We start from the raw sequence: 23,564 nt of genomic DNA, 5'->3' as shown, positions 1-23,564 counted from the left end.
CTACCCTGCAGCTGGTGGGAGGAGTCTCCCTAACGAAACACTTCCATGTTGCCCCATTTGCTAGACTACATCATCAAGTTGGAAAAAAAAGAGTAGATAAACATTTATGAATAATTATATTTTTAATTCTCAAGGTCTAAACACTACTACAAGTGTAAACAAATTACTTGTTCTAATATTTACATGTTTTTTCCATCCAAATCTTCGAACCGATTCTAGCACACACACCAAATACTATGCTTCTGTTTATCATTCAACATAATTTTTTTATTTGTTAACATCTTTCTATAAGACAAGCATACTAAGGTTTATCATTTAATTTGCTTGTCAAATAATAAGTTTGATTAGTTAAACCATATTAATTACAATCTAATCTACAGCAAGATGATCTGTTCTATATCTACACATGTTAATTACAGAGATTAAAATATATTAATTAAAATCTTAAATCTGTTTTCATGCAAATTTGTATTAATATCAGCAAATTGAATTTTAAGGTTATACAGTGGAACCCCTCTTTTGAGAAACACACGAGAGGTTATATGTTTTAACACTACTATCAACCTCTATTCAGGGGACACACCAAATAAGGGGAAACTTTGTTTGGTCTTGAAGGTGTCCCCTTAATAGAGGTTCTACTGTTGTATATGTAATGCTATCTATTGATATTTGTAGACTAAAAACGATTTAGTTCCGCAGTAGGAGGACGCAAAGATTTTACCGTCCGGAGTTGGATCCGAGAATGCAATATCATCCTTACTGAGCGTTGTTCCAAAGATGTAGTTCATTCTGAGAATAAAAAAAATTATACAATTAAAACTTGAAATATTTTTCTGTTTGTTTCTTTTCATTCTGGTGTAAATAAAGATACTGAAACAGATTCAAATTACCTTTTCACCAGCAATAGAAACCATATATTATATGTGTAAAGGTAAAAGAAAAGCAAGTCCTGCGTTATATGAATGTAGGGTACTGTAATTAGTATAGCACTGTGTAGTATGGTGACCAGTTCTTTCCAAACTGCCTTAAGCTGACTTTCCACCATGCGAATTTGTTTGTGCGAATCGAAAGCGCCAGCTTATATGCATGAGTAGAGAGGGATTTGGAAGATGTATCATGAATACGCATGCATGTAAGCTGATGTTTTTGATTCGCGGGAACAAATTCGCCTAGTGGAAAATCAACTTTATCCTCACTAGCATCCTTCAACCAGGTACTAATTTACAGGTGAGTGGAGTCTTTGTTAAAAGGAACCTGGGTCTTTCAGTATGATAGTCAAGTGTCCTAACCACTTGGCTACCACAACTGCACCAATATGATAAGGATATTGATTGGTACTGTACAATACTAGTTTACAAAATGAAAGAACATGTTAGTGTGCCAACCTTAAAGAGTCCACCATCCTACTAGCAATGTTCCTTCTTCGCATCTGCACCGATGACCAAATTCTGCTGACTCCGCATACAACTGGTTCTGCTTTGTTACTACAGCACCAGGCTTTCTGTTTCTCATCTGTTACCTCATCTCCTGTACTCAATAACGTGTCCTCTTCAGTGCTTTCTGGTATCACACGATAACCCTTTAGAATATTCAAAAATTGTTGTTAGAAAATTGAATATCACTTTTTTCGTGTCATATGTCACATGTTAATTCTGTATCATGGAATTATTTTTACAGTTAGGTTTAATACAATCATCACATGTGACATTGTTCCTATAATATAACATAATTTGACTACTGTAATATTGTATTTTGACAGAGCTATCTACATATTATCTTGTTGGTTAAACAGTCCTAATTTTTATGTTTACATACACCTATAGTTAATATTTTGTACATGCAAAGAACTCACCTCTTTTATTTCTTCAGCTATTAGGCAACCAGCAACCTTGTTGTCGATGGAAATAAATAGCAGTGTCTAAGAAAGAATAAAAATAATAAATAGTAGAAAATGTGAAGAATTCTATTAGAAAATACAGTTAAATAAAAAAACCTAAATGTTTAGACAAATTGTTATTATGTGAGTACAAAACATGAGGCAAAAGTCATTTCTTTGGTGTTTATTTTGGTAATGTATTTTTAAAAAGTAGACAACATTAAGCATTTTAACAGATATTTTATTACTATTAAATAATATTAAACAATGTTTAATTACCCTTGAAGATGGACTGCACGGGTGTCCGCCATTAGGGAACCCAAGCTCATGATCAACTAACTCTCGAACTTCATCAACCTACAAATAAAACCATAAATGGTGGTGTGAATATAATACATATGGAATACATTATCAGCATTCTATTATCATAAAAAATGTGTTGTGCTAAGAAATATCATGAATATTGTAGTCATAAAGTCATCTATTTACAGCCAATTTGATCATACAGTAGGCTAGTGTGTGTGTGTGTATCCTATTCATCTATATTAACAAATTGTTATTGACAATGAAAATATATACTTTAAAAGAGACTGTTTTTACAGGCTGTATATAGTTTTGATTTAGCTTTTTTTACTTTGTATCTCCATTGAAACTCTGGAACACTCTACCCCTCGAAATACGCTCATCAAAATCTGTAATCACATTTAAAACTAAACTCAAAACTCATCTCTTCAGAGAAGCATAATCACACGCTACTACTTGCACATATCTTGGAAAACACAGCGCTTTGAAACCTTTGTCTCTTGCGCTTTATAAATGTTATTTATTATTATTATTATTATTATTGAGATCTAGCCACTGATACCCACAGCATTGTCATTTTTTCTGTAATTTGCGTTTGGATTTATACTTTAAAAGAGGGATGTACAGTTTGCTCTTAATAATAATAATATCCTGGATTTATATAGCGCCTAATGTTGTGAAACCTCTAAGCGACATAAACTGAACTCTTGCACGCATCATACACATTGGGTATTGTAAAATGGCCAGAATTGTACTGGGGAAGTTTTATAGTACATTTGGTTTATGGCAGGTATCTTTCCTAGAAATTTATTGCAAAGTAACTTACCTTTTTCTTGCAATATTTTGGGTCGTTTTCAGTGATTTGTATAATTCTACCATCATCAAATACTTCAAGAATGTTTTCAATTTTCCAACCCTGTACAAACATTCAATAATACAACATAAAATGATATGTTAAATATGTTCAAAAGGCAACACCAAATACCTGGAAACTGTTTAGTCTATTAATCTGATTCAATCAATTTATTCAATATTCATATAACATATGTATATATATCACATATAAAAAAATCATCAATTTCTTAATTTTTTAAACCATTTTTCAAATACTTACAGGAAACTTGACAAATGATAAGAACTTCTTATGAAATTGAGCATGATCTGCCTCGTCCTCTGGATGGCCTGTCGTATACACCATTCCACAAGTTTGACATTTTAATGCACCAAATTGCTTTTGACCAGCATCCTATAAAAACAACAATTTGTATTTTTTTAAATAATTTGAACAAGTTCAGGATCCTCCAGTGGAGGAGGATAAACCAGGAACTAAATGATGTACTGCATTTAACCCAATCTTCAATCGTTAGAATTGTATTTTTTTGGAATTTAGAAGGGGAGGAGCATGGGGGTTTACTGTGTGTTATCCATCAAGTTATCCAACATAAATCATTGATGAATGCTAGGCCGGGAAGCTAGGCCCTTAAAAAAGGCAGTGTTCCAACTTTAGACGCGGAGTAGAACAGTTATAGACGGCGCGCAAGTTGATTTCCGAACGTGATCAATCAACAACGTCGCATGGCAAAAATTCTCAAAACGTTTACAGAAAGCAGAACCGTTCATTATCACCATTAGATATTACTTTTCCATGATGCCTAAATGACCAATCAAATTGCAAGAATACAATCAGGTGTGTTATAAAGGCAAATATTAGTACCATACACTACTCACCAATGTCATCTGTTCCAAGCCTTGTTTATCCTTCAGCTTAGTAATAAACTGTCTGCCCGTTTTTTTTACTGTTTGAGGTGTACTTGTGGCTGGCAATTCTTTAGAAGATTTTGACCGTGATGGTGTCGATGTTCCACTACTTGGACTAGTGGGAGGGGTGAACACTGGGAACAACTTGACTGATGCTTTATTAGACGTTGCGTCACCAACTAGCTTATTACCAATTGGACCTACAAAAATTAAAAACCAAGAAAATTTACGCATGCACATTCATCTTTGACAGTTGTCAATGGGGAAATAAATGGTGGCTGCTAAATGTTCAATTCTTCTCAATTTCTTAAGTACAGGTCAAACTATTGTTTATTTTAGGTTTTCCCCCATGTAATCCCCTATTCAGGGGACACCCCTATTAAAGGGACAATTATTTGAGTAGTCCCGGATGTTTACCTTTATTAATAGTGGTTTTACTGTATTTTAGCAATATGTAGCATTTTTAAGAGCAAATTTAGTTTAATATCTAAAACATGATCAATCAGTGAGACTTACTTTGAGAGAAATGTGACAAACTTTCTGGCGTTTCTATGATCACATTCTCTTGCGTCTCCTTAACTTTATCAGGGCTATCAATCTTGGTTACAGGCTTCCTTGGTGATCTACGAGGTGAATGAATTACTTTCTTTGGCGAGTGTACATTAACTGGCTCCAAAGGTTCAATTCCTTCAATTTTGAGTTCATCTTCAAAACTGCTCATTCGCTTTTGGTATTTCGACATGGAATTTTTCTTTACTTCTTTTGTTATGCGCTGCCCTTTCACAACTTTTCCGCAACTACTTTTCTTCCCTTTACTCAATCCTGATACATACATTTGTATTCCTTTTTGTGCAAATTGTCCAGTTGTTTTTACCTTAGATCGTTTGGATTTTGATGTAGGTGTTCCTTTGTGGTAGACATGTTTTCTTAATGGATCCCTAATGGGTGACACTTCTGGTGATCCTTGATCACTATTTGAGGAATCTTTTGATGTGGTACTGTTTAGTTCTGTTTCAGATTTTCGAGATGATTGACTATCAGGATCAATTTCTTTCAACGACTTTTTCTTCAACAATTTACTTTCTTTTGTTTTGAGTTTTTTGTTTCTAGTTGTACTCAGGCGTTTTGATGAACTGGTAGTCTTTCGCACACTGTTAGATTTTGACTGTTTCTTGGACGATTTTGACACTTTGTTCTTGTCTGTCTGACTCAACCGTTCTGGAAGTATAGTGATTACGCTCTCAAAAAGATCTCTTTGTGTCTTGCGTTCGAGTGGTGTTAGGTAATTACAGCTTGTACCTTTATTGTAGAATGATTTTGTAGCAATTGGTGATAGCAATTCATCAGCTGATGTTGCAGAATCTGATTCATTTTTGCTTAAAAATTCTGCGGATAAGCTCTTCTGAATTTGTTGTTGTTTTCTGTTTAAAATAAATATGATTAACATAAATAATATATACAAAACAGTTTAAAATATATATATTTTTTAATTTATATTTAATTTTTTTTACCATTTTATGTAGGAAAAGAGAAAAAGTTTAGTTTAAAAGTAAAATTTTGTGATGAAAAATTATTAATATTTATTATTAACCAAGCAAGTACTTACGATATGATGACCTCATCATTGCCATCATCTATGCTGGATTTTCGAACCTTACGTATTGGTGATTCACCTAAAAGTCTCAGGGGTGAACTTACAATCTTTCGTTTACGTCCTTTTCGAGTGGACATCCCGATCATATTCTATTTCAAAATAAAACAGTTTATAATAAATAATTATTATTAAATGACCGGCGTGTTTTTATTTTTGTATGAATCAAAGTTTAGTTATGCACTTATCAATTGTATGACCCACTATACGACCCCCGGGAGAGGTGCGTCATGGGTGCGTCATTTACATATAATTACTGACGCAGGGGTGCGTCAAAAAACCTAGAAGGTACGTCACATCAATGAACAAGGTGTGTCAATGTCCGTCACTTTACCACCCACCATATCATAAACAACATGGTCACAGTGCGTCAAAATGGGTGCGTCATGGTCACCTAAAGGTAAGTCACATTTTTGACGCACTGGTGTGTCATGGTATTCAAAGGTATGACGCACATCGGACAAATGACGCACCTCTCCCGGGGGTCGTATAGTGGGTCATACAATTGACAAGTGCATTAGGCCTACCTAGGCCTAAATCAAAAGGTTGTTTTGTTGCACTAGCACTGTCCCTCTTTCTTTCTGCCCCTTGCTCTCTGGCAGGCATCTGTTGTGGTGTCGTGTGGCTGAAAAGTGTAGGTTATCTTTTGTAGTATCTACCACCGAGGCTAGGCTATGGCTATGCCTACTCTTTTTTAGAGCCTGCCTAACTAAGGCTAAGCTACTAGCCTACTACCTAACTTTAATATTATCACTACAGCATGCAGTAAAATACAAAAAACAACACATTTTACACAATTTAATTTCAATATTTGTTGTAACAAAATCTTTAATCTTTATTATTAGACAATCTAGGCATATACGTACCAAGCAAAACAGGTAAATTTTAAGTAGAAAACACAAACAAATGTATAAACGATTATCTCGCGCGAAATATACAAACCGCGCGCGGAAATAAGTTCAAAGGTCATGAATTCCAACAACATACAACTTACTAAATAGTGGTGGAACGGCACGATCCACACACTGTGTGTAGCTAACAATAATGATGTGTAGTTTAGTCAACACAACACAATAAAAAAAAGTCAACGAGACAATTTTCTTTAAAATATCATTTAAAAATGGCAATTATTGGAGAGGAGCCATTAAATTGGACTGTAGATATGGAGGTCAATTTATTTCACGCGATGAGAGGCCACAAACCCGTCGGTAGGCATAACATGTGCATGACTAAACGAAGTTTTTTTTTTGCAGGTGCATAGCGGAGAGAGGAGCAGATGATAGGGAAAGATAGGCGAGGCGGGGGCGCATGTGCAACTTGATGGACTTTAAAACATGAAGCAAACAGCTCCCACACATGACTAAATTACTGTACAACAGTACAGTTTTAAATGTTTCTACTGAATTCCTGGTCTTGTGTTTGGAAAAGCGAATGGATGGCTTGCGATGTTGTATTTATCCAAAAATAGTGAATACCATCAACTATCTATAGTATCAGAAAAAAATAAAAACATCCATGTATTTTTCTTCTGACTAGAGGCCTCATCGGATCTCATCTTAAAACGCTGTCTGAGTTGGCTTTACTATATTTAGATGCCATTGATTTTTTAATCATGTAGTCTAACTAAAATTCAATTCATTGAAGTTTTAGCTATTAGAATATTATTACATGACCCACAATCCTCCAATAAAATGACGAGAATCTACTCCAGGTGTGTTATAATAAATATTAAACACCTAAATAAATTTCATTTGATAGGACCATTGTGCATCACATGGCATGCAATAGTACGTACTATAAATAATGATTGTGGAATAATACTTATTTTTCATTCCAATAGCGGAACAGTGATGCGCACGGCACAATCTATCCTTTACAACAAGAAAAGTTATAAAACAAATAATGTATGTTTATAAATGTAATGGTACAAAAATCGGCAAAATATGAATTTCTATTTTCACACCCAGGCTTCACCTTGTGAAAATAGAATTTAATCTTTCACCTCATGAAATTATTTGAACCATCGCACTCCCTTATAAACGTTAATTATTTGTATATTATTGCACTGCTGTATATTGAAATCATTTTAATTTGAATAATCTTATTATCAGGTGTAAACAAAAACTTTCACATGTTGTGCATTCATGAAAAACTCACTCAAATGACTGGAAAGAAATTAACATCACAACAAATATGGAAACACCTATCTACAATGTATGACCTTGCAGCTCTGGTAGGTTTGACCGGTTCAAATTCATATTATAGGCCTAGACAATATTGATTTTCCCAAAAAGATCTACTACAGTAAGCTTAAATTAAAGATTTATTGTCGCCCTGAATAAAAAATTCTCAATTTTGTTTTTTTAATATGCCATTTTAATATCACCTAATAGTTATCCACTTTGACCAAAAATTGGATCGCAAAAAAATATATTTACCTAAAAAAACTGTAATTTAAAGCAAAGTGACTATGAAAGTGATTAACTTCATTAAAACTACAAAATAACCTATTCAATGTCTGATTTAATTAATCTTCATTTTTCATGTTTTCGAGGGACAATACATCTTAATTTATGATTTATTTTCAAACTAACTTTGAGTAAACCTTGACAAATTATGAGTTAGTGACCATTTTTAATAACATTCAGTATTCATATCTAAAATGTACTTTCTTCTTAGCACGAGTCTGAGATTGTACCATTTCCAAATAAGGAAAAAGATTTTGACTTGCCACAATCAGATTTTGGTTATTTAATGAGAGCCAAAGATGAGACGTCAACAATATTAACCAATGATGAAGGTACTGTATTTTATTTCAGTCTTCCTATTTCATTTTTAGCACAAACAAAATCAAGCAATGCAGAGCTGAGTAAATGGAATTACCAGTAAATGTGCATAACATGTTGATGCATATACAATATATTTTAAGTTAAAGTTAAACAAGAACATAAAAGTTAATGTTAGTCTTAATATTGAAATACTGTATGTTATTCCAAAACAAGATTCCACAAAACAAAGCAACCAAATAGAAATGACAATTATTGTAATTAACAAAGTACAGAATCATAACAATTATTAATACTGTAGGCCTAAATACAAAAAAAGACCTTTTTAAAGAAAAAAAACACTAATACAAGCTTACCTAAAAAATGCTGGAGCCAAAAAAATACAGTAGATTGAATACACGTCTAAGATGTCTTGGATGTTTCTAGCCAAAGTTCTATATGCCAAATAAAAGCATACTACACTTCTGTTTATTTATAAAGAATTTAGAAAAAAAGCTACCTTATTGTGTACAAGACAATAGACAGGAAATGGTCACAGTGATTGAAACAGAAATAGCAAATTGAGAATAAACAATAACATAGTTAATTAAAATGATAGATTTATGTTTTACAATAAAAGGATTGACTGAGCAAATTCATAAGTGATTTTTACTTCAGTGGTTTTTTAGTATTATTACTCCACCTCACTACTAATTAAACATATAACTGACCGGCTGGGTCCACTAATAAGTTGGATATAATGACATGTATATGTATTCATCTTCAAGAAAACATAATTGCAATGCTTTTCTTAAAACAATTCAGGCAGTGTAAAGTCACCCTCAAGACCGCCCTCAGCCATTCCACCTGGACTAGGTGGAGAAAAAGACACACCAAAGAGAGGCAAACGAACACGAAACAATGCAGCAAGTCCAAGTGATCCTGTAGTAGTGAAACGTCGCAGATGAAGATAACGGCAACAGAATTTGATTCTGCCGTGAATTCTCCAAGATCTTGCAATTTTATGCGCTTTTATAGGTGGCGCTATTCAGCAAATAAAGTATGCTGGTTGCCAAAAACGTGAAACAAAACAGTATTCTCTAGCTTTATTTATAGTACCTCTAAAGTGAATTTAATTCTTGAGCAACTAAATGCCTAGCTGTCTATAAAGTTCAGGCAAAATTAATTAATTAAATTAAATAATTAATTAAAACAGAAATGACGAGGATTGATGCAGTATATGCAGTAGATAGGAATGAGAGGAGCGATGTGATACTGTCCCAACAATATCATGCAGTCGGTATGATCAATCTTTGCTAAAGAGTAACTAATAATTTATAGCCTGCTGATAGACAATTTTAATTCAACATTTAAAACAAAATGTTAGTTTCTCTCTTGAGACACTGCCTAGAAAATCAGGGAGACTTTGGGAAGTTAATGTTACAGTAAGCTGCACCTATGGTTATTTTCTAATTACCTTATATTGTTGCTTTTAATCAATGTATATTTTTTTATATACTTTTTTATATCATACTTTATGGACAGGGATATTATCTATGCTTTATGCCGTTATTTATAATGTATGTGTATTCAAATTAAATATTTTGCTTGCTCTAGATGTTTACATAGTATTACAAACAATAAGTATAAACAAATAATTTAAACTTCAAATATAATTTGAAAAAAGAAACATTTATTGTAATCGTATAGCAAAGAAACATGATTTTTTTCCCTAAGGCTCTGTCTACACTACCAAACTAGTTTGCCTGCCCAAATATAGTAGTGATGCCCAAATATGATAGTGGTATGACATCATGTCCATATATGGGCACATCACATTTTTTGTCACATAAAGTATGATAGTGTAGGTAGGGCTTTATAAATTGGTTTCTTAGTTTGTTACAGTTTAGTTTCAAAGGACATAAGCCACCAGTGATATTTGCAATTTAAAATACATTAAATTGAATTATCTTGTGGAATTGGGATCGATCCTGGAATTCTATAAGAATGGAATGAATAAGAAGTGACAATGTATTTACAATCTATTGTAGGGCTACAGTAGATAAAACAATCCCACCCAACATTGTCCCCACCCAACTTTAACAATGGGAGTCTATTATTGAATGAGATTGCTTTGGACTGGGTGGTTAATGTCCGATTTACAGTTACAATTAAATCTAACGTTTTTAAAGAAATGTTGAAACATGAATTATACCATAGAGATATTATAGTCATATAATCATATCTCTATGATTATACCTTGAGTATGCTACAGTTTTTTTTATTGTATGTAATATGTTGCCATGGGCAATGCATAAATATCAGAAGATATAAATTCAAGTAAGGTGAAATTGCTGCCATGATTTATTAAAATAAAATACATTCCTTTGCAAACTCAATTGTCTTTTAATTTGATTACACACCACACTATTTGATCATTTATATTATACTTTATATAGCACATATACAATCTAAACAGTATACACTTCTCTATGTATAGCAGATCCTTTGTAAGCTGCCCAGTTGAACGGCTGTGTATTCTATTAGGAACTCATTCTACTACTGTATGAGCAGCATGCTCCCTCTCTGGGAGAACTGATCCAAAAGATTAGTTTGGGGAGGGGTTATCACGGATGAAATCAAGTGCCCATATGATAAAAATAGACATTTTCCTTCGTCGCCTTTTGGCATAATATAACACTTTTTTAAAAAATAGTGTACTAACTTGCTATTTAATTGGTAAGTAAGTACTGTACAATATTTACAAATCTACTTTACAAAACTTTTAATAGTCTCCCTTTTATTTTTGATAGTTTACCATATGAAGTTCTTATAGCAATGTATAAATCATTTTACCTGTTTATTGGCCATGATGCCAAAGATTAAACTATAAAATGTACATATTTCGCCCCTTTTTTATTCCAATTCAAATGTCAAGTTCCATTAATAAAATAATGATTTATAAACTTCACTCTTTTCTGGATTGTAATCTCTTTTTTTCTTTTCAATGTCTTTCAATTCTTTTTGCTTTTTCATTTTCTTTTCAAGTGTCTTTTCTTTATCGGTTTCAACCTTCTTATTGAGGTGTGTTTTCTTTGTTGATGAGGTTAAAACAGCAGGTACTTTGAACACATCTTTGCTCTTTTCTTCCACCCCTTTACTAACTGTGTCTATAGTTTTTTGATCTTCAGTTGAGCCTAAAAACAAACACACACAGTACAAATTAATTAGTATATAAGGAATGAAATAATAGGTTTCTATTAATTTTTCACCAAAATATCCTGAAAAACAATTTATATGCCATGTTTTAGTGGAAGTGGTAGGGGAGTTGCATTTAAGATAACGTAAATGTGAAAACACGATCATCCAGTAGTTCAATGGACAATGTTTAAAGTAATTGATGGTCTCATGATGAATAAGAAAATATTATGTTTTACCTGTAGATGTTTGTGGTTGCTCTAACGAATCTGTTAACTTCCTTTTTTGGGCCTTCTTTGCTTTCTGTCAAAATGAAAGAATATTTTAACATTTATTTTATATCGCACAGATTATTAGTGGTATCAACATATAGCTATTTTTGAGCATTTTAATGACAGTAGAAATAGAGTATACCATACTAACTTTAATTTTTGTTTACCTTTTCTGCTTTAAGCCGTGCCTTGCGCTCTTCCATCTTTGTTCGCATTAAATCAACATCTTCGTCACTTCCATTTAAAATTATCCAATCTTCATCAAATGGTTTACCACACTGTCGAAGAAATCAATAACGATTTTATCAATGTAAGTATGTATCTAAATTATAAAAAAAAATGTAAACTCTGTCTACGCTATCAAACTTTATGTGACAAAAAAATGTGATGTGCATGATGATGTCATATCACTGCCATATTTGGGCATATCACTGCCATTTTTGGGCACATCACACTTTTTGTGTCAAACTAGTTTGATAGTGTAGACAGAGCTTAAGAACTTACATTATGACAAGTATCTGACTTGATTTCTTTTAAGGCCCGTTCTGCAAACACACATCCACATTTCCAACGAAAACCAAATCTGCAAAATAAATAAGTTCATACATTAACTCATTTAATTTGAATTTAAAAAGATTCCTGTATAACATTCTTTGAAAGATGTTGTGGTTGAAGTGAATTTTGATGCATTTGAAACATGCTTGCTTACTAATCTAGGGTTCAAGTGTTGCGGTAACAAGATTTTCCTTAAGCTCTGTTTAAGCTAGTTTGACAAAAAAAATGTGATGTGCCCAAATATGGTAGTGATATGACATGTCCATATATGGGCACATCACATTTTATTGTCACATAAAGTTTAATAGTGTAGATGGAGCTTTACAGCCCAAAAAAGGGTGTGACTGCCTAAGTCTCATATGAGACTGAATTGTATGTTATCCTATTATAATTGGTGAATATGCGTCTTGTTTGTTAATTATCTAATTGAACCATTTGCATCATTCTACCTGAAAACAATTTGCAACTTACTTGTATCGTCCATTCATTTCTAAGCCTGTGATTGGACAAATGTATTCCGCTATTAAAGTGTCATTGTAAACACCGCCACCTTTCATTATCTCATCTTTTTTAAATGTAGGATTATCTGTCAGATTCAGGTCTTTTATATCCTACAGGAAAAATAAGTTTAATCTTTGTTTGATATGCCCAAATATAGTAGTGATATGTCCAAATATGGTAGTGATATGCCCATATAATATGGTAGTGATACGCCTTTTGAGCCTATGAGCATTAGATACAGAAATTAAAATACCAAAGTATAATTATATAAGATTCCTAATTTTGTCAATGAGAATAATAAGTAAAAGCCTATACCTGCTGTATACTTAGGAATTAATATTACAACTTATACTGTAATTTGAAAATATAAGACAAAAAGCAGTATTAAAAACTGCTAAATCGTAAGCAGATTGTTCCAAGAAATGTACACTCCAAGCATGTACAGTACTATAAGATTGGGTGCAACATTTTTGTTAAATTAAAGAGATTATTAAGAGGTTTAGATTCAACTTATTTAGGTTAATTGATTATTTAGAGGTTAATAGGTTGAACAGTTTACAATTAAAATCATGTGGCTGATTTCAGATAAAAATGAAAAAAAAAATAAATACCTTTAATGACTTGATGTGGTCACAATTGCTATTGGCTGGTTTTTCAACTTCTATCAAAAATTCTAACACCGATTCTTTGTTGTATAACCTGATAGAAAAAAAAGATTTATAATTAAAATATGTTAACTGTATGCAATATTGCAACCATAGCTTTCCTCTTTACTTTTAATTGTCATGGATAAAAAGTATTTTAAACTTACATTCCAAGTTGACACGCCACAATTGGCTGCCTGAGTGGTTCTTGGGTGATACTACAATGTCTCCACTTAGCAACACGTTCAAACTCTTTTTGAGCCTAAAATAATAAAATAGTAGGCTAAATAAGTACATATTTAAATTATCAAACTGTGTAAAATTTAATATTAATACTTTTTAAAAAATAAAATAAACAATATTATTATTAATTAATTAAATACATTTAACATTTATATTTTACAAAAAATCAAAAAGAAAATGTACTAGGCCTAGAATTTATAAATAAAATGTTTGAATGAAGACATATCCATACTTCAAAACACACCTTGTATCATATGACTCTATTTAAATTTAAATGTCTAGGCCTAGGCCTGGTACCATATCTGACCACACCACGTAGTCTTCCCTAAACCGTGCATGGCCCTAGCCTAGGCCTAGAATTTAGAATAGCCTAGGCCTAGGCTAGCTAGCCTAGGCCCCTAACTTTAGAAACTTTAGTCTTTACATATTAGTCTTTAGTGTTTTAATAAGAAATGAAATACCTGTTCCGGTTTTTTTTTTGTCCGAACAAGGTCCTGACGACCAGGTATACTTCCTCCATCTCCTCCCATTAAAATTAAGAATATTAATTAATCAGTATTTAAAACAAAATTATCTGGTATTGATCTACCTAGCTAGGCCAGCCTTTGACTTCTTTTGATTGAGGAGTCACTCGCATCGTAACACAAGACATAAATGCGCTGCAGGAAGTGATCAAAGTATGAACAGCCGAATAATGTTTGTGCCTTTCGTCATGTATGACAATAACGTTTCTCAGGAAGACTTACCCTCCATTGAAATGGAATAGTCGGCCATAGACGTCTTTTAAATGCCCTATGACCCAACATGTCAGCCTCCACAAAGTTTAACATGAGGAAAAAAGTGAAAGTCAAACAAGCAGAAAATTCTGGGTATATAATTGAGAAAGGACAATGGAAACCAGTCGATTTGGATACCAATTTACTTTCAGATGGAGACTTTGATGGTTTTATGGGACTAGAAGTTCTTACTGATTATGAAATTACGGGAGTTAGTGAGTCAGGCCTAGCTTCATCAAAATCAAAAAGTGAACCAATCTCACAGACGACAAAACTCACTAAGAAGGTACAGAGTATGGTCGTTTCGACCCTTTTTTTGCAATCATTATGCCTACACAGTTTACAAGGATATTTGTCAGCCACATAATTATACAATTATCGATCAATCTATATAAACCTATAATAAATAATAATATAATAATTATTAATGTAACTGTTGTATTTACTTTTACTTTGGAAAACTTGAAATATTTATGTATACTATTTATAGGCCTAGTATTTGGTTACATTTTTTTGTTTTTATTATCAAATATTATTTATTATTAGTCCTAGGCCTATATTGTAAAGTAAAATTCTAATTTTCTCCATGGGGTTTATTCATTGTTTAATTAGTTTAAACTAATCGAATATATTTAACTAAAACTTCTTGTTATCTCTAGAGATATGGTACTAATACTATTCCACCAGTACTTGATTTATTTTATATTTCTCATATTTTGCCACAGTGATTAAAAATAACTGATTGATAGATTATTTTTCTTTGTGTTTATAAAGAAGAAAGCCAAGCAAACTAAAAAGAGAACAAATGATGTCACCAAGAAAGACAATGGCGAAAGTTATACCTTGCCATCTAAAAGGGCCAAATTGGACTTGAAACAAACTAAAGAAAAGAAAACGTTGAAGAAAACTCCCAAGCAAAAGATCATTGAAGAGATAAGACGACGGCAGGGAAAGAAGAAGAGAGAACACAAAGTTCAAAATATACCTGGTACATTTAATTTCTGAGAGCTTTTCAAACGTCCTCTTATTGTGTCAAGTACAATCATGTTTACTAGTATTGTAACCAAATTTGTATGACTGATTTGTGTCCCAAAAAAATATTTGAATCTTATTCATATTTGTTATTGTAATAGAATATGTAAAATAATGGTAAATGTTAATCAAGTAAGTATTGAACACTAGCTACAAACACAGTTTCATTAATAGTAAAATTTAAGCAAATTTTGGCATAGCTTACACAGATAAACTTATATTGACCTTGTTCTGTCAAAAAGATAACTACAGTACGACTCAAAATATATATTAGAACACCCCCATTAGTTTAATGGTACAATTTACATTGTAGAGGTTGACATGTCAGCTTGGCAGGAGATGCAACTACCAGACGTTTTACTGAAAGCACTTAAAGAACAAGGTTTCACAACCCCTACACCTATCCAGAATGAAACAATCCCAACAGCTATGAACAACAAGAGTGACATCATAGGTGCAGCAGAAACTGTAAGATATCAACAATTAATTTTCTTCAGTTTCTTTATTTGAAAATATATGGATGTTGAAGATTAGCCTGAAGCCCCATTTTAAAGAACTGATGATAAATTTGCCATAACTACACTTGATCATGACGATGTTTTCCCCTTTTTTCTGTAAAAATTCTGGCTTTTAGTGTTTTAGTTATTTTCTACATTAACATTTTACGAATAAATAGACGCTTACTATATAACTTTACAATAAAATTTAATGACAAAAAACAAAAAGATCGACATTTCGGAACCATCATGGAGCCATTTTCAAGATCAAGTGATCAAATTATACAAAAACAACAAACACCAATGGGTGACAGGAAATATTAATTAATTGGTTAATAAACATCAAAGAAGGCCTACAATACTAAAAACTTAAGTTATTAAGATCCTCCTTCTTAATTATTAAACAATTTAGCTTTGACTGAATCGGTTGTTTATTAAGTGTAGTGTTGCTGAAGTTTTACACTTTATATTGTCTTCAAGATAACACACACCAATTTAAAATCTCTTACACTTTTTCAATATTTTGGAACAACCTGCCTTCAGATATAAAGAATATTAAGTCTAAAAATAATGTTAAAAATGTAACAGAACTTTTATAATCAAGATACTGATTAATGGTGGCCCATCGTTTGTTTCTGTTGTTGTTTTGTTTATGTCCTTTATTAGTGTATGTTAATTTCATTGATATGTATGCTTTTGCTATTTCAGTGTTATTCTTCTTAGTAAATGTATTTGTTAGTATGGGGCAAACCTTTGATTAGCAAAAGCTATTTTCTTTGCTTTGCTATTGCTAAATAAAGAATGAATATAATTAATTTTTCATACTTTCCACAGGGCAGTGGTAAAACACTTGCATTTAGTCTGCCCATCCTCAGTCACATTCTTCATCTTAAGAAAAGTATAAGTGAAATAAAAATAACAGCTAATACAAAACCAGAAGATATGCAAGAGGAGGAAGATGTGGCAATAGACACAGAGGATGTAGGGCTGGTTAAAGTTGATGATGATATTGAGAATGAAGATTGGATGCCGAAAATAAAGAAGATAAATGAGGATGAAACGTTTATGTGTCTGATGCTAACACCGACGAGAGAGTTGGCTGTTCAAGTTGCCAAACATCTACAAAATGTGTCTAAATATACAGACATTAAGGTAAATGTTAACATACATATTATGTCTGTTATCAGTTTAGTTTTACAATAATTTAAACTGCATGGAATGCTTTGTTTTTATTCATAGATTGCAGTTGTTGTTGGTGGAATGGCACCAGAGAAACAGTTGCGTATACTGAAGAAGCGACCAGAGATTGTCGTGGCAACACCTGGCAGGTTGTGGGAATTATATGAATCTGTAAGTTAGCTCGTCTTAAAACAGTTTTAAAATTGTCTGTAACAATGTAGATATTAATGCCACATATGGTGGTTGCAATATATGTTTTTATTTATTTTTTTCTGTGCCCATTTCTATTGTTGACCCCTACCCTAGATAGCACTCTGAATACAGAAAAGAGTACAGGTAATAGTAAAATAGACAGGAACAATTTTTAATCACTTGTAAATAATATTTTTGTACTTTTTCTACTGACATACACTACTACTATGTTATGTTCTTGATCTGTATAGGGGGCACCACACGTTAAGCACATGTCGCAGACTCGTTTTCTTGTAATTGATGAAGCAGATAGGATGGTGGAGAAAGGCCATTATGCAGAACTTACCAATATTCTAGATATCCTGAATGGGCAAGTTTTTTTCTTATATTGTTTCACTGTTTTATAGAAGCTTGAGTACTTATCTCTGTACTGATACAGAAATTTATATTTTATATGAATACTTGGTAAAAATATGGAGTGGAGCTGTAGCTTGTCGTTAATATGCTTGCCTTCCAATCCCAAGGTTCAGGGTTCAATCCTGACCTAGTGCCAGAGTTGTAACTCACGACTCTTTCAACTCCACTCTCTAAGCCTCAAATTATACTTTAATAGTTTATCCATCCTGTAATTGGCGAGTTTGTGCTCACTGTTGGATGAGTATGAAATAAATAAATATATAATAAATACAATCTCCAAGCAATAAAGTGCAAAACCTTATTACAATGGCATGTACACTACGTACTTGTAAGGTATTATTCAGAAGTCTATAAAACTTTGTTATACTGGTCTTTGAACACCTCATAACTTGATAAAAACATTATTTAGTTTGCTTCGTTATTGAAAAACATCATCATGTAATTTGTAATAAATTAAATATTGTTTTTTTTATTTTTAGGTCAAGTATTCGCAATAAACGACAGTCATTTGTGTTTTCAGCAACTTTGAGCCTCATCCACTTGGGTCCAAATCGAAAGAAGTTTTTAAATCGATATAAATCAGATAAGAAAGAAAAATTAGGTACTAATTTTGTTTACATTTAAAACACATATGTGAAATAGTTTATATGTAGTGTGAACAGGGAGTTGTAATTACAACTGACTGGTGTAAAAATGTCTGTGTTATGCTTATATTTTCTATATGATAAATTGAACTTATATTTATAATATTTTTAGATTCATTAATGGAAAAAATAGGTGTTCGTTCTGATGCAAAGTTATGTGATTTAACAAGAAAACAGGGAACAGCTGAAAGACTGATTGAAACGAAGATTGTTTGTGATGTAGATGAGAAGGTTAGTACTTTATGTATTTTGTTCAAAGAGAAGCTAGAACGAGAGTAGTTCGAAAAAAATACTTTGTTCAAGTATGGTCTCTCACTGTTTTTGATGGTTTCTATCCAATTCTTGTGATCATAAGCCTACACAGCCAGGTACATTATGCATGGTTGGCCTATATAAAATAAGTCTAATGATAAAAATGCCAATAAACTGTTACCATATTTATAATGTTTTAAAAAGAACATGTATTTCATGAATGTTTATTAACATTTCAACAGACACCATATATGGGAAGTGTTGCATCAATCATAATGTATGTGATCATTACTGATTTTGTCGCTTTTTATTCTACTTTTTCTTCTTTTAGGATATCTACCTATACTACTTTTTACTTCAGTATCCTGGAAGAACACTCATTTTCAGTAACAGTATTGACTGTATACGACGATTGGTGTCAGTATTCACCCTTCTACAGTGTTGTCCTTTACCTCTGCACTCTTCCATGCATCAAAGACAGCGTTTGAAGAACTTAGAACGGTTTGCCGCTAACCCTAAGGGTGTGTTATTAGCGACTGATGTAGCTGCCAGAGGCCTAGACATTCCAAACGTACAACACGTTATACATTATCAAGTACCACGCACATCAGAGGTAAGGCTCTGTCTACTCTATCAAACTTTATGTGACAAAAAAATGTGATGTGCCCATATATGGACATGATGATGTCATACCACTAATATAGTTGGGCATATCACTACCATATTTGAGCACATCACACTTTTTTTGTCAAACTAGTTTGATAGTGTAGACAGAGCTTTAGACTGGTTTTATTTCTTCTATTCAATAAAAAGACAGATTTTTATAATTTATAATGATAATGTATTTGCTAGTGTATGTGAAAAAGTAGTATTAAAAAAAAAAGATTAAGACAAAAAAAAAATGTTTGTCTATATAGTCGTATGTACATCGAAGCGGTAGAACTGCAAGAGCCAACAAAGAAGGACTTAGTTTGATGCTGGTGTCACCAGTTGAGGTCTCTTCCTTCAAGCGAGTTTGCAAGACTTTGAACAGAGGTAATAATATTACGATCTGACCAGTGGCATAACGCAGAGGCGTTACGAAAACCTAAGTGGCCCTCCAGGTTCCAACGCTGGAGGCCCTGGGTCTTTTCGGCATATGTTAGGGCCTGTTTTTTTCCCTGGACACTGTTTATGGGCCCCCCTGGGTTTAGTCAGTGAGCGCTCATAGCTATTATTCCACTGGATATGTATAGTATTGAGTTCTAATAAATAAATAATATTATATAATATAATCAGTTTGAATTTTGTAACTATCAATGATGTTATTATTCTTTACAGAGGATCTTCCTCTTTTCCCAACTGAAATCAGATATTTACGAGAGGTGAAAGGTCGTGTTGATGCTGTTCGTGACCTGGAAACAATTGAGCATCGTCTGGCTAAAAAGCGACATCATAATGATTGGTTCATCAAGGCAGCTAAAGAGATGGATGTTCAACTGGATGAAGACCTCCTGTATCCTTTCATTAGAGTTTAAATAATCACAAAACTTCTATTAAAGCTCTATCTACACTGTAAACTTGTTTCACAAAAAAAGTGTGATGTGCCCAAATATGGTATAGTGATATTCATCATTGTGTCCGTATATGAAATTGACATTTTTTTTAAATAAAGCTTGATAGTGTAGACAGAGCTTTAAAATATGTTCAATCAGCCTTAGAAGGTAGTTTTATGCAAAACATTAAAACATGACCACTTTTTTACAAGACACACTAATGATTATTTGCTAGAATAATCTCTTCATATCATATCAATTCTAGTTATAATTCTAGTTGTCCCATGACTTAGAGGATCGTAGGGGCATAGCAGATGAGATACAGTAGTTGTACTTATGATACGATACACAGGCATAAGCCATATCTCCAAGTGGTGCCTATCTCCTCTCTAGGCATATCAATTAATTATTTTTATAAGATTTCCCAACAATATTGTATAATAATAAAAACCCCTAAATATTGCCAAAATTAATCATTCATTTTGATGTCATTTGATTTGCCTTATCTGCTGGATGTTTAGACATAATGATTTAGGAGATGCTCATCAACAAAAACATCAGTCAGTAGAAATGAAAAGAAAGAAAAGTAAGTAAAATAGAGTAATTACTACTTTAAAGTAGCTTGAATCAGAGCTGGGCAATCTAATAACAGGATGCTGAGCTTCGGAGATGGAAGGGTTTATCTGTGGCTGCAACACGATCAGTTCCAAGCCCCTTAACATGACATGGTGTGGGACAATGTGTGCAAAAACCTTTATGTTAATTTACCTCAATAGAAATGTACCCTATGCTTTCGTTTCTATTCACTGTGAATACAACAGACTCACCACAGCCATGCAATACATTATCATGAGTAAATTATCATTAGCTAACAAGTAAGGAAAGTCTTTTGTACACAAAATGTTGACAATTGTACAGTATGATATATGATGTGGTTAACTTTTGCAATTTCCCTTATAGAAGAGTTAACTGCAATGCTAAAGGCACCTATTTTTCCAAGAGGATCTTCACAACTTTATTTGACATCAGGAGGTCACCTCTCCATACCGTTCATGCAAGGTAAATTAAAAGAAATTGTTGCTGTTTATGTAATACAATAGATCTCCTATTAAGAGGTAGAACCCAACAAAATTTCACCTAAGTGATGTCCCTTTAGTGTTAAAACATGTATTTTTCGTGTCCCTTTAATAACAATAGAAGTATCTCAAAAGAGGGGTTCTACTGTAAAGCTCTGTCTACACTATCAAACCTTATGTGACAAAAAAAATGTGATGTGCCCATATATGGACATGATAGTGTCATATCACTACCATATTTGGGCACACTCTTTTTGTCAAACTAGTTTGATAGTGTAGACAAAACTTAAATGAATGTTACAATCTGTCACTAATGCCATTCACAGGTTCAACTGAAAGCAATGATGCGTTACAAACAGCTAAAGGAAAACAAAGTATACAAGAACCAGTAACACTGAACAAACGAACAAGAAAAAGAAAGTATAAACGAAAGTAAATAAGAAGAGGAGATATAATAATCAGAATACAATGATGAAAGTTAAAAAAGAAGAGATAAAATAATCAGAATCCAGGCGGTGAGTCCCCGTGTCTCTCCAGGTGGTGAGTCCTCCTGTCTCTCCAGGCGGTGAGTCCTTGGTCTCTCCAGGCAGCAAGTCCATGTGTCTCTTCAGACGGCGAGTCCCTGTGTCTCTCCCGGCAGCAAGTCCCTGTGTCTCTCCAGGCAGCGAGTCCTTGGTCTCTCCAGGCGGCAAGTCCCCATGTCTCTCCAGGTGGCGAGTCCCTGTGTCTCTCCCGGCAGCAAGTCCCCTGTCTCTCCAGGCGGCGAGTCCTTGGTCTCTCCAGGTGGCAAGTCCCCATGTTTCTCCAGGCGGCGAGTCCATGGTCTCTCCAGACGGCGAGTCCCTGTGTCTCTCCCGGCAGCAAGTCCCCTGTCTCTCCAGGCGGCGAGTCCTTGGTCTCTCCAGGCGGCAAGTCCCCATGTCTCTTTAGACGGCGAGTCCTTGGTCTCTCCAGGCGGCAAGTCCCCATGTCTCTCCAGGTGGCGAGTCACCGTGTCTCTCCAGACAGCAAGTCTCTGTGTCTCTCAAGGTGGCGAGTCCCTGTGTCTTTCCAGGCGGCGAGTCCCTGTGTCTCTCCCGGCGGTGAGTCCCTGTGTCTCTCCAGGTGGCGAGTCCCTGTGTCTCTCCAGGCGGCGAGTCCCCATGCAATTGTGGGGAGGACACCAAAGATCCATAAAAACACTAGTTTCAATAACAAAAAGAGTAAAATTAAACATTTTTCGTGACTAATGCATATTTAGTCAAATGCAGGAAAGCAATACAATAAATATGATTTAAACAGAAGGTTATTTTTCAATGTCATATCTTGCGTGTATCACCAGAGGATGTTAAAATATTAAATATGAACTTGTTAAGTCTGATAATATGTTTGTCTTTTTGTTATAGTAGTGTATGTCGACTTGTGTATTTATTTATTTTATGTACGAGAGTGGTCCATCATTAGAGACCCTCACAAAAATACATTTTGACATTAACATACAAAAATAATAATTAAATTTAAATAAATAGAATTCATAAACATTTTTAAAATAAATAAATAAATCAAAATGGAAATTAATTAATACAATAAATTAAAATGGCCATCTCAGAGAGAAGAGACAGCGATAGGAAGCAATTAAACAAGGAAGGCCAACTACTATATTTCTAACATATTTAATATGTTCGTTATTTATAATTTCCCTGGTTCATTCACATCCGTAGAGTAAAATATAGCACAGCACATAATTGGCAAATGAACTCCACGTTTTTTATTAAATTAGAATAATAGCCTATAAAGGATTCTACTTTTTTTAGTTGCATTGTGCAAGACGATGAATAATTTCCGAGAATTTGGCCAAGGCAGGAAGTCAGCAACTTCAAAACTAGAATTGTCTGAGATGAAGTGCCTTTGTTTCATGCAATAAAAACATTAGATGAATCCCTTCTTGTCCGATTAGTGTGTAAATAGCGTAAACGTATGGAGTAGTATTGAGGTAGAATGATCATATCCTGACTAGGCCTATTGAGTAGTTTTGGTTTTAAGAAGGCCAATTGGTGAAGGAGTAAAGCCAACTAAAAAATGTTAGTTTCACGTTCAGAATTAGAAGAGGGGGGTTTTTTTTTTTATAAAAAGCCATAACATATTTTTCCCTGATAAAACCTTGTGTATACTATCAAACTTTATGTGACAAAAAAGTGTGATGTGCCCATATATGGACA

At 33.4% G+C, this 23,564-nt stretch overlaps 5 protein-coding genes across 8 annotated transcripts in view; 3 read left to right on the top strand and 2 right to left on the bottom strand.

The window, feature by feature from the left end:
* LOC144854866 (signal peptide peptidase-like) overlaps window positions 1-23,564 on the top strand; it is an 83,741-nt gene extending 60,177 nt beyond the window's left edge. Inside the window, exon 10 of the transcript XR_013614712.1 lies at window positions 23,542-23,564. The gene's annotated coding sequence lies outside the window, so the exon portion shown is untranslated. The remainder of the gene's footprint in view (window positions 1-23,541) is intronic.
* On the bottom strand, window positions 104-6,547 carry LOC144854859 (uncharacterized). Its single transcript, XM_078712858.1, has 10 exons — window positions 6,455-6,547; window positions 5,544-5,680; window positions 4,454-5,358; window positions 3,908-4,137; window positions 3,294-3,425; window positions 3,006-3,095; window positions 2,156-2,233; window positions 1,853-1,918; window positions 1,386-1,579; window positions 104-789 (listed from the first exon to the last, which is right to left on the bottom strand). The coding sequence occupies exons 2-10, from the start codon at window positions 5,675-5,677 to the stop codon at window positions 660-662; spliced, it is 1,959 nt and encodes a 652-aa protein (XP_078568984.1). The 5' UTR covers window positions 5,678-5,680; window positions 6,455-6,547; the 3' UTR covers window positions 104-659.
* On the top strand, window positions 6,605-13,062 carry LOC144854871 (MRG/MORF4L-binding protein-like). Of its 2 annotated transcripts, XR_013614714.1 has the most exons (5): window positions 6,605-6,796; window positions 7,700-7,821; window positions 8,268-8,388; window positions 9,179-10,113; window positions 13,037-13,062. XR_013614714.1 is itself a non-coding variant. In XM_078712873.1 (4 exons), the coding sequence occupies exons 1-4, from the start codon at window positions 6,709-6,711 to the stop codon at window positions 9,319-9,321; spliced, it is 474 nt and encodes a 157-aa protein (XP_078568999.1). In that variant the 5' UTR covers window positions 6,605-6,708; the 3' UTR covers window positions 9,322-10,767. The 2 variants fall into 2 exon arrangements, 1 of the variants encoding a protein (XP_078568999.1); XM_078712873.1 differs by lacking the exon at window positions 13,037-13,062 and having other exon boundaries at window positions 9,179-10,767.
* On the bottom strand, window positions 10,700-14,472 carry LOC144854868 (replication termination factor 2-like). 2 transcript variants are annotated; one of them, XM_078712868.1, is made up of 8 exons: window positions 14,356-14,472; window positions 13,691-13,785; window positions 13,491-13,578; window positions 12,850-12,989; window positions 12,328-12,406; window positions 11,991-12,101; window positions 11,791-11,854; window positions 10,700-11,550 (listed from the first exon to the last, which is right to left on the bottom strand). In XM_078712868.1, coding segments are annotated over exons 2-8 (738 nt in total). In that variant the 5' UTR covers window positions 13,693-13,785; window positions 14,356-14,472; the 3' UTR covers window positions 10,700-11,296. The 2 variants fall into 2 exon arrangements, with proteins under 2 accessions (XP_078568994.1, XP_078568993.1); XM_078712867.1 differs by having other exon boundaries at window positions 14,228-14,431.
* Window positions 14,460-22,723, top strand: LOC144854855 (ATP-dependent RNA helicase DDX24-like). Of its 2 annotated transcripts, none has more exons than XM_078712853.1 (14): window positions 14,460-14,828; window positions 15,320-15,530; window positions 15,888-16,042; window positions 16,906-17,223; window positions 17,311-17,421; window positions 17,694-17,812; window positions 18,339-18,460; window positions 18,616-18,734; window positions 19,087-19,368; window positions 19,673-19,790; window positions 20,076-20,250; window positions 20,812-20,876; window positions 21,251-21,349; window positions 21,693-22,723. In XM_078712853.1, the coding sequence occupies exons 1-14, from the start codon at window positions 14,571-14,573 to the stop codon at window positions 21,800-21,802; spliced, it is 2,262 nt and encodes a 753-aa protein (XP_078568979.1). In that variant the 5' UTR covers window positions 14,460-14,570; the 3' UTR covers window positions 21,803-22,723. The 2 variants fall into 2 exon arrangements, with proteins under 2 accessions (XP_078568979.1, XP_078568978.1); XM_078712852.1 differs by having other exon boundaries at window positions 14,462-14,828; window positions 15,317-15,530.

This window comes from Antedon bifida, chromosome 10, assembly GCF_963402885.1.
Source record: "Antedon bifida chromosome 10, ecAntBifi1.1, whole genome shotgun sequence".
Taxonomy (NCBI): domain Eukaryota; kingdom Metazoa; phylum Echinodermata; class Crinoidea; order Comatulida; family Antedonidae; genus Antedon; species Antedon bifida.
Note: the sequence above shows the minus strand (reverse complement) of the source record. Positions and strands in the feature narration are given on the sequence as shown.

Bases quoted from the DNA above. Each gene is read 5' to 3' on its own strand.
- LOC144854859 (XM_078712858.1), bottom strand. From the start codon at position 5,677: ATGATCGGGATGTCCACTCGAAAAGGACGTAAACGAAAGATTGTAAGT. The intron at 5,359-5,543 runs GTAAGTACTTGC...TATTTTAAACAG, and splicing joins AATGATGAGGTCATCATATC to AAAACAACAACAAATTCAGA. The intron at 2,234-3,005 runs GTAAGTTACTTT...TTTTATTTGTAG, and splicing joins CAAAATATTGCAAGAAAAAG to GTTGATGAAGTTCGAGAGTT.
- LOC144854871 (XM_078712873.1), top strand. From the start codon at position 6,709: ATGGCAATTATTGGAGAGGAGCCATTAAATTGGACTGTAGATATGGAG. The intron at 7,822-8,267 runs GTAGGTTTGACC...CTTTCTTCTTAG, and splicing joins TGTATGACCTTGCAGCTCTG to CACGAGTCTGAGATTGTACC. The intron at 8,389-9,178 runs GTACTGTATTTT...AAAACAATTCAG, and splicing joins AATATTAACCAATGATGAAG to GCAGTGTAAAGTCACCCTCA.
- LOC144854868 (XM_078712867.1), bottom strand. From the start codon at position 14,296: ATGGGAGGAGATGGAGGAAGTATACCTGGTCGTCAGGACCTTGTTCGG. The intron at 13,579-13,690 runs GTAAGTTTAAAA...TTTTTCTATCAG, and splicing joins GTGGCGTGTCAACTTGGAAT to GTTATACAACAAAGAATCGG. The intron at 12,407-12,849 runs GTAAGTTGCAAA...TTTATTTTGCAG, and splicing joins GAAATGAATGGACGATACAA to ATTTGGTTTTCGTTGGAAAT.
- LOC144854855 (XM_078712852.1), top strand. From the start codon at position 14,571: ATGTCAGCCTCCACAAAGTTTAACATGAGGAAAAAAGTGAAAGTCAAA. The intron at 15,531-15,887 runs GTACATTTAATT...TTTACATTGTAG, and splicing joins CAAAGTTCAAAATATACCTG to AGGTTGACATGTCAGCTTGG. The intron at 21,350-21,692 runs GTAAATTAAAAG...TGCCATTCACAG, and splicing joins CTCCATACCGTTCATGCAAG to GTTCAACTGAAAGCAATGAT.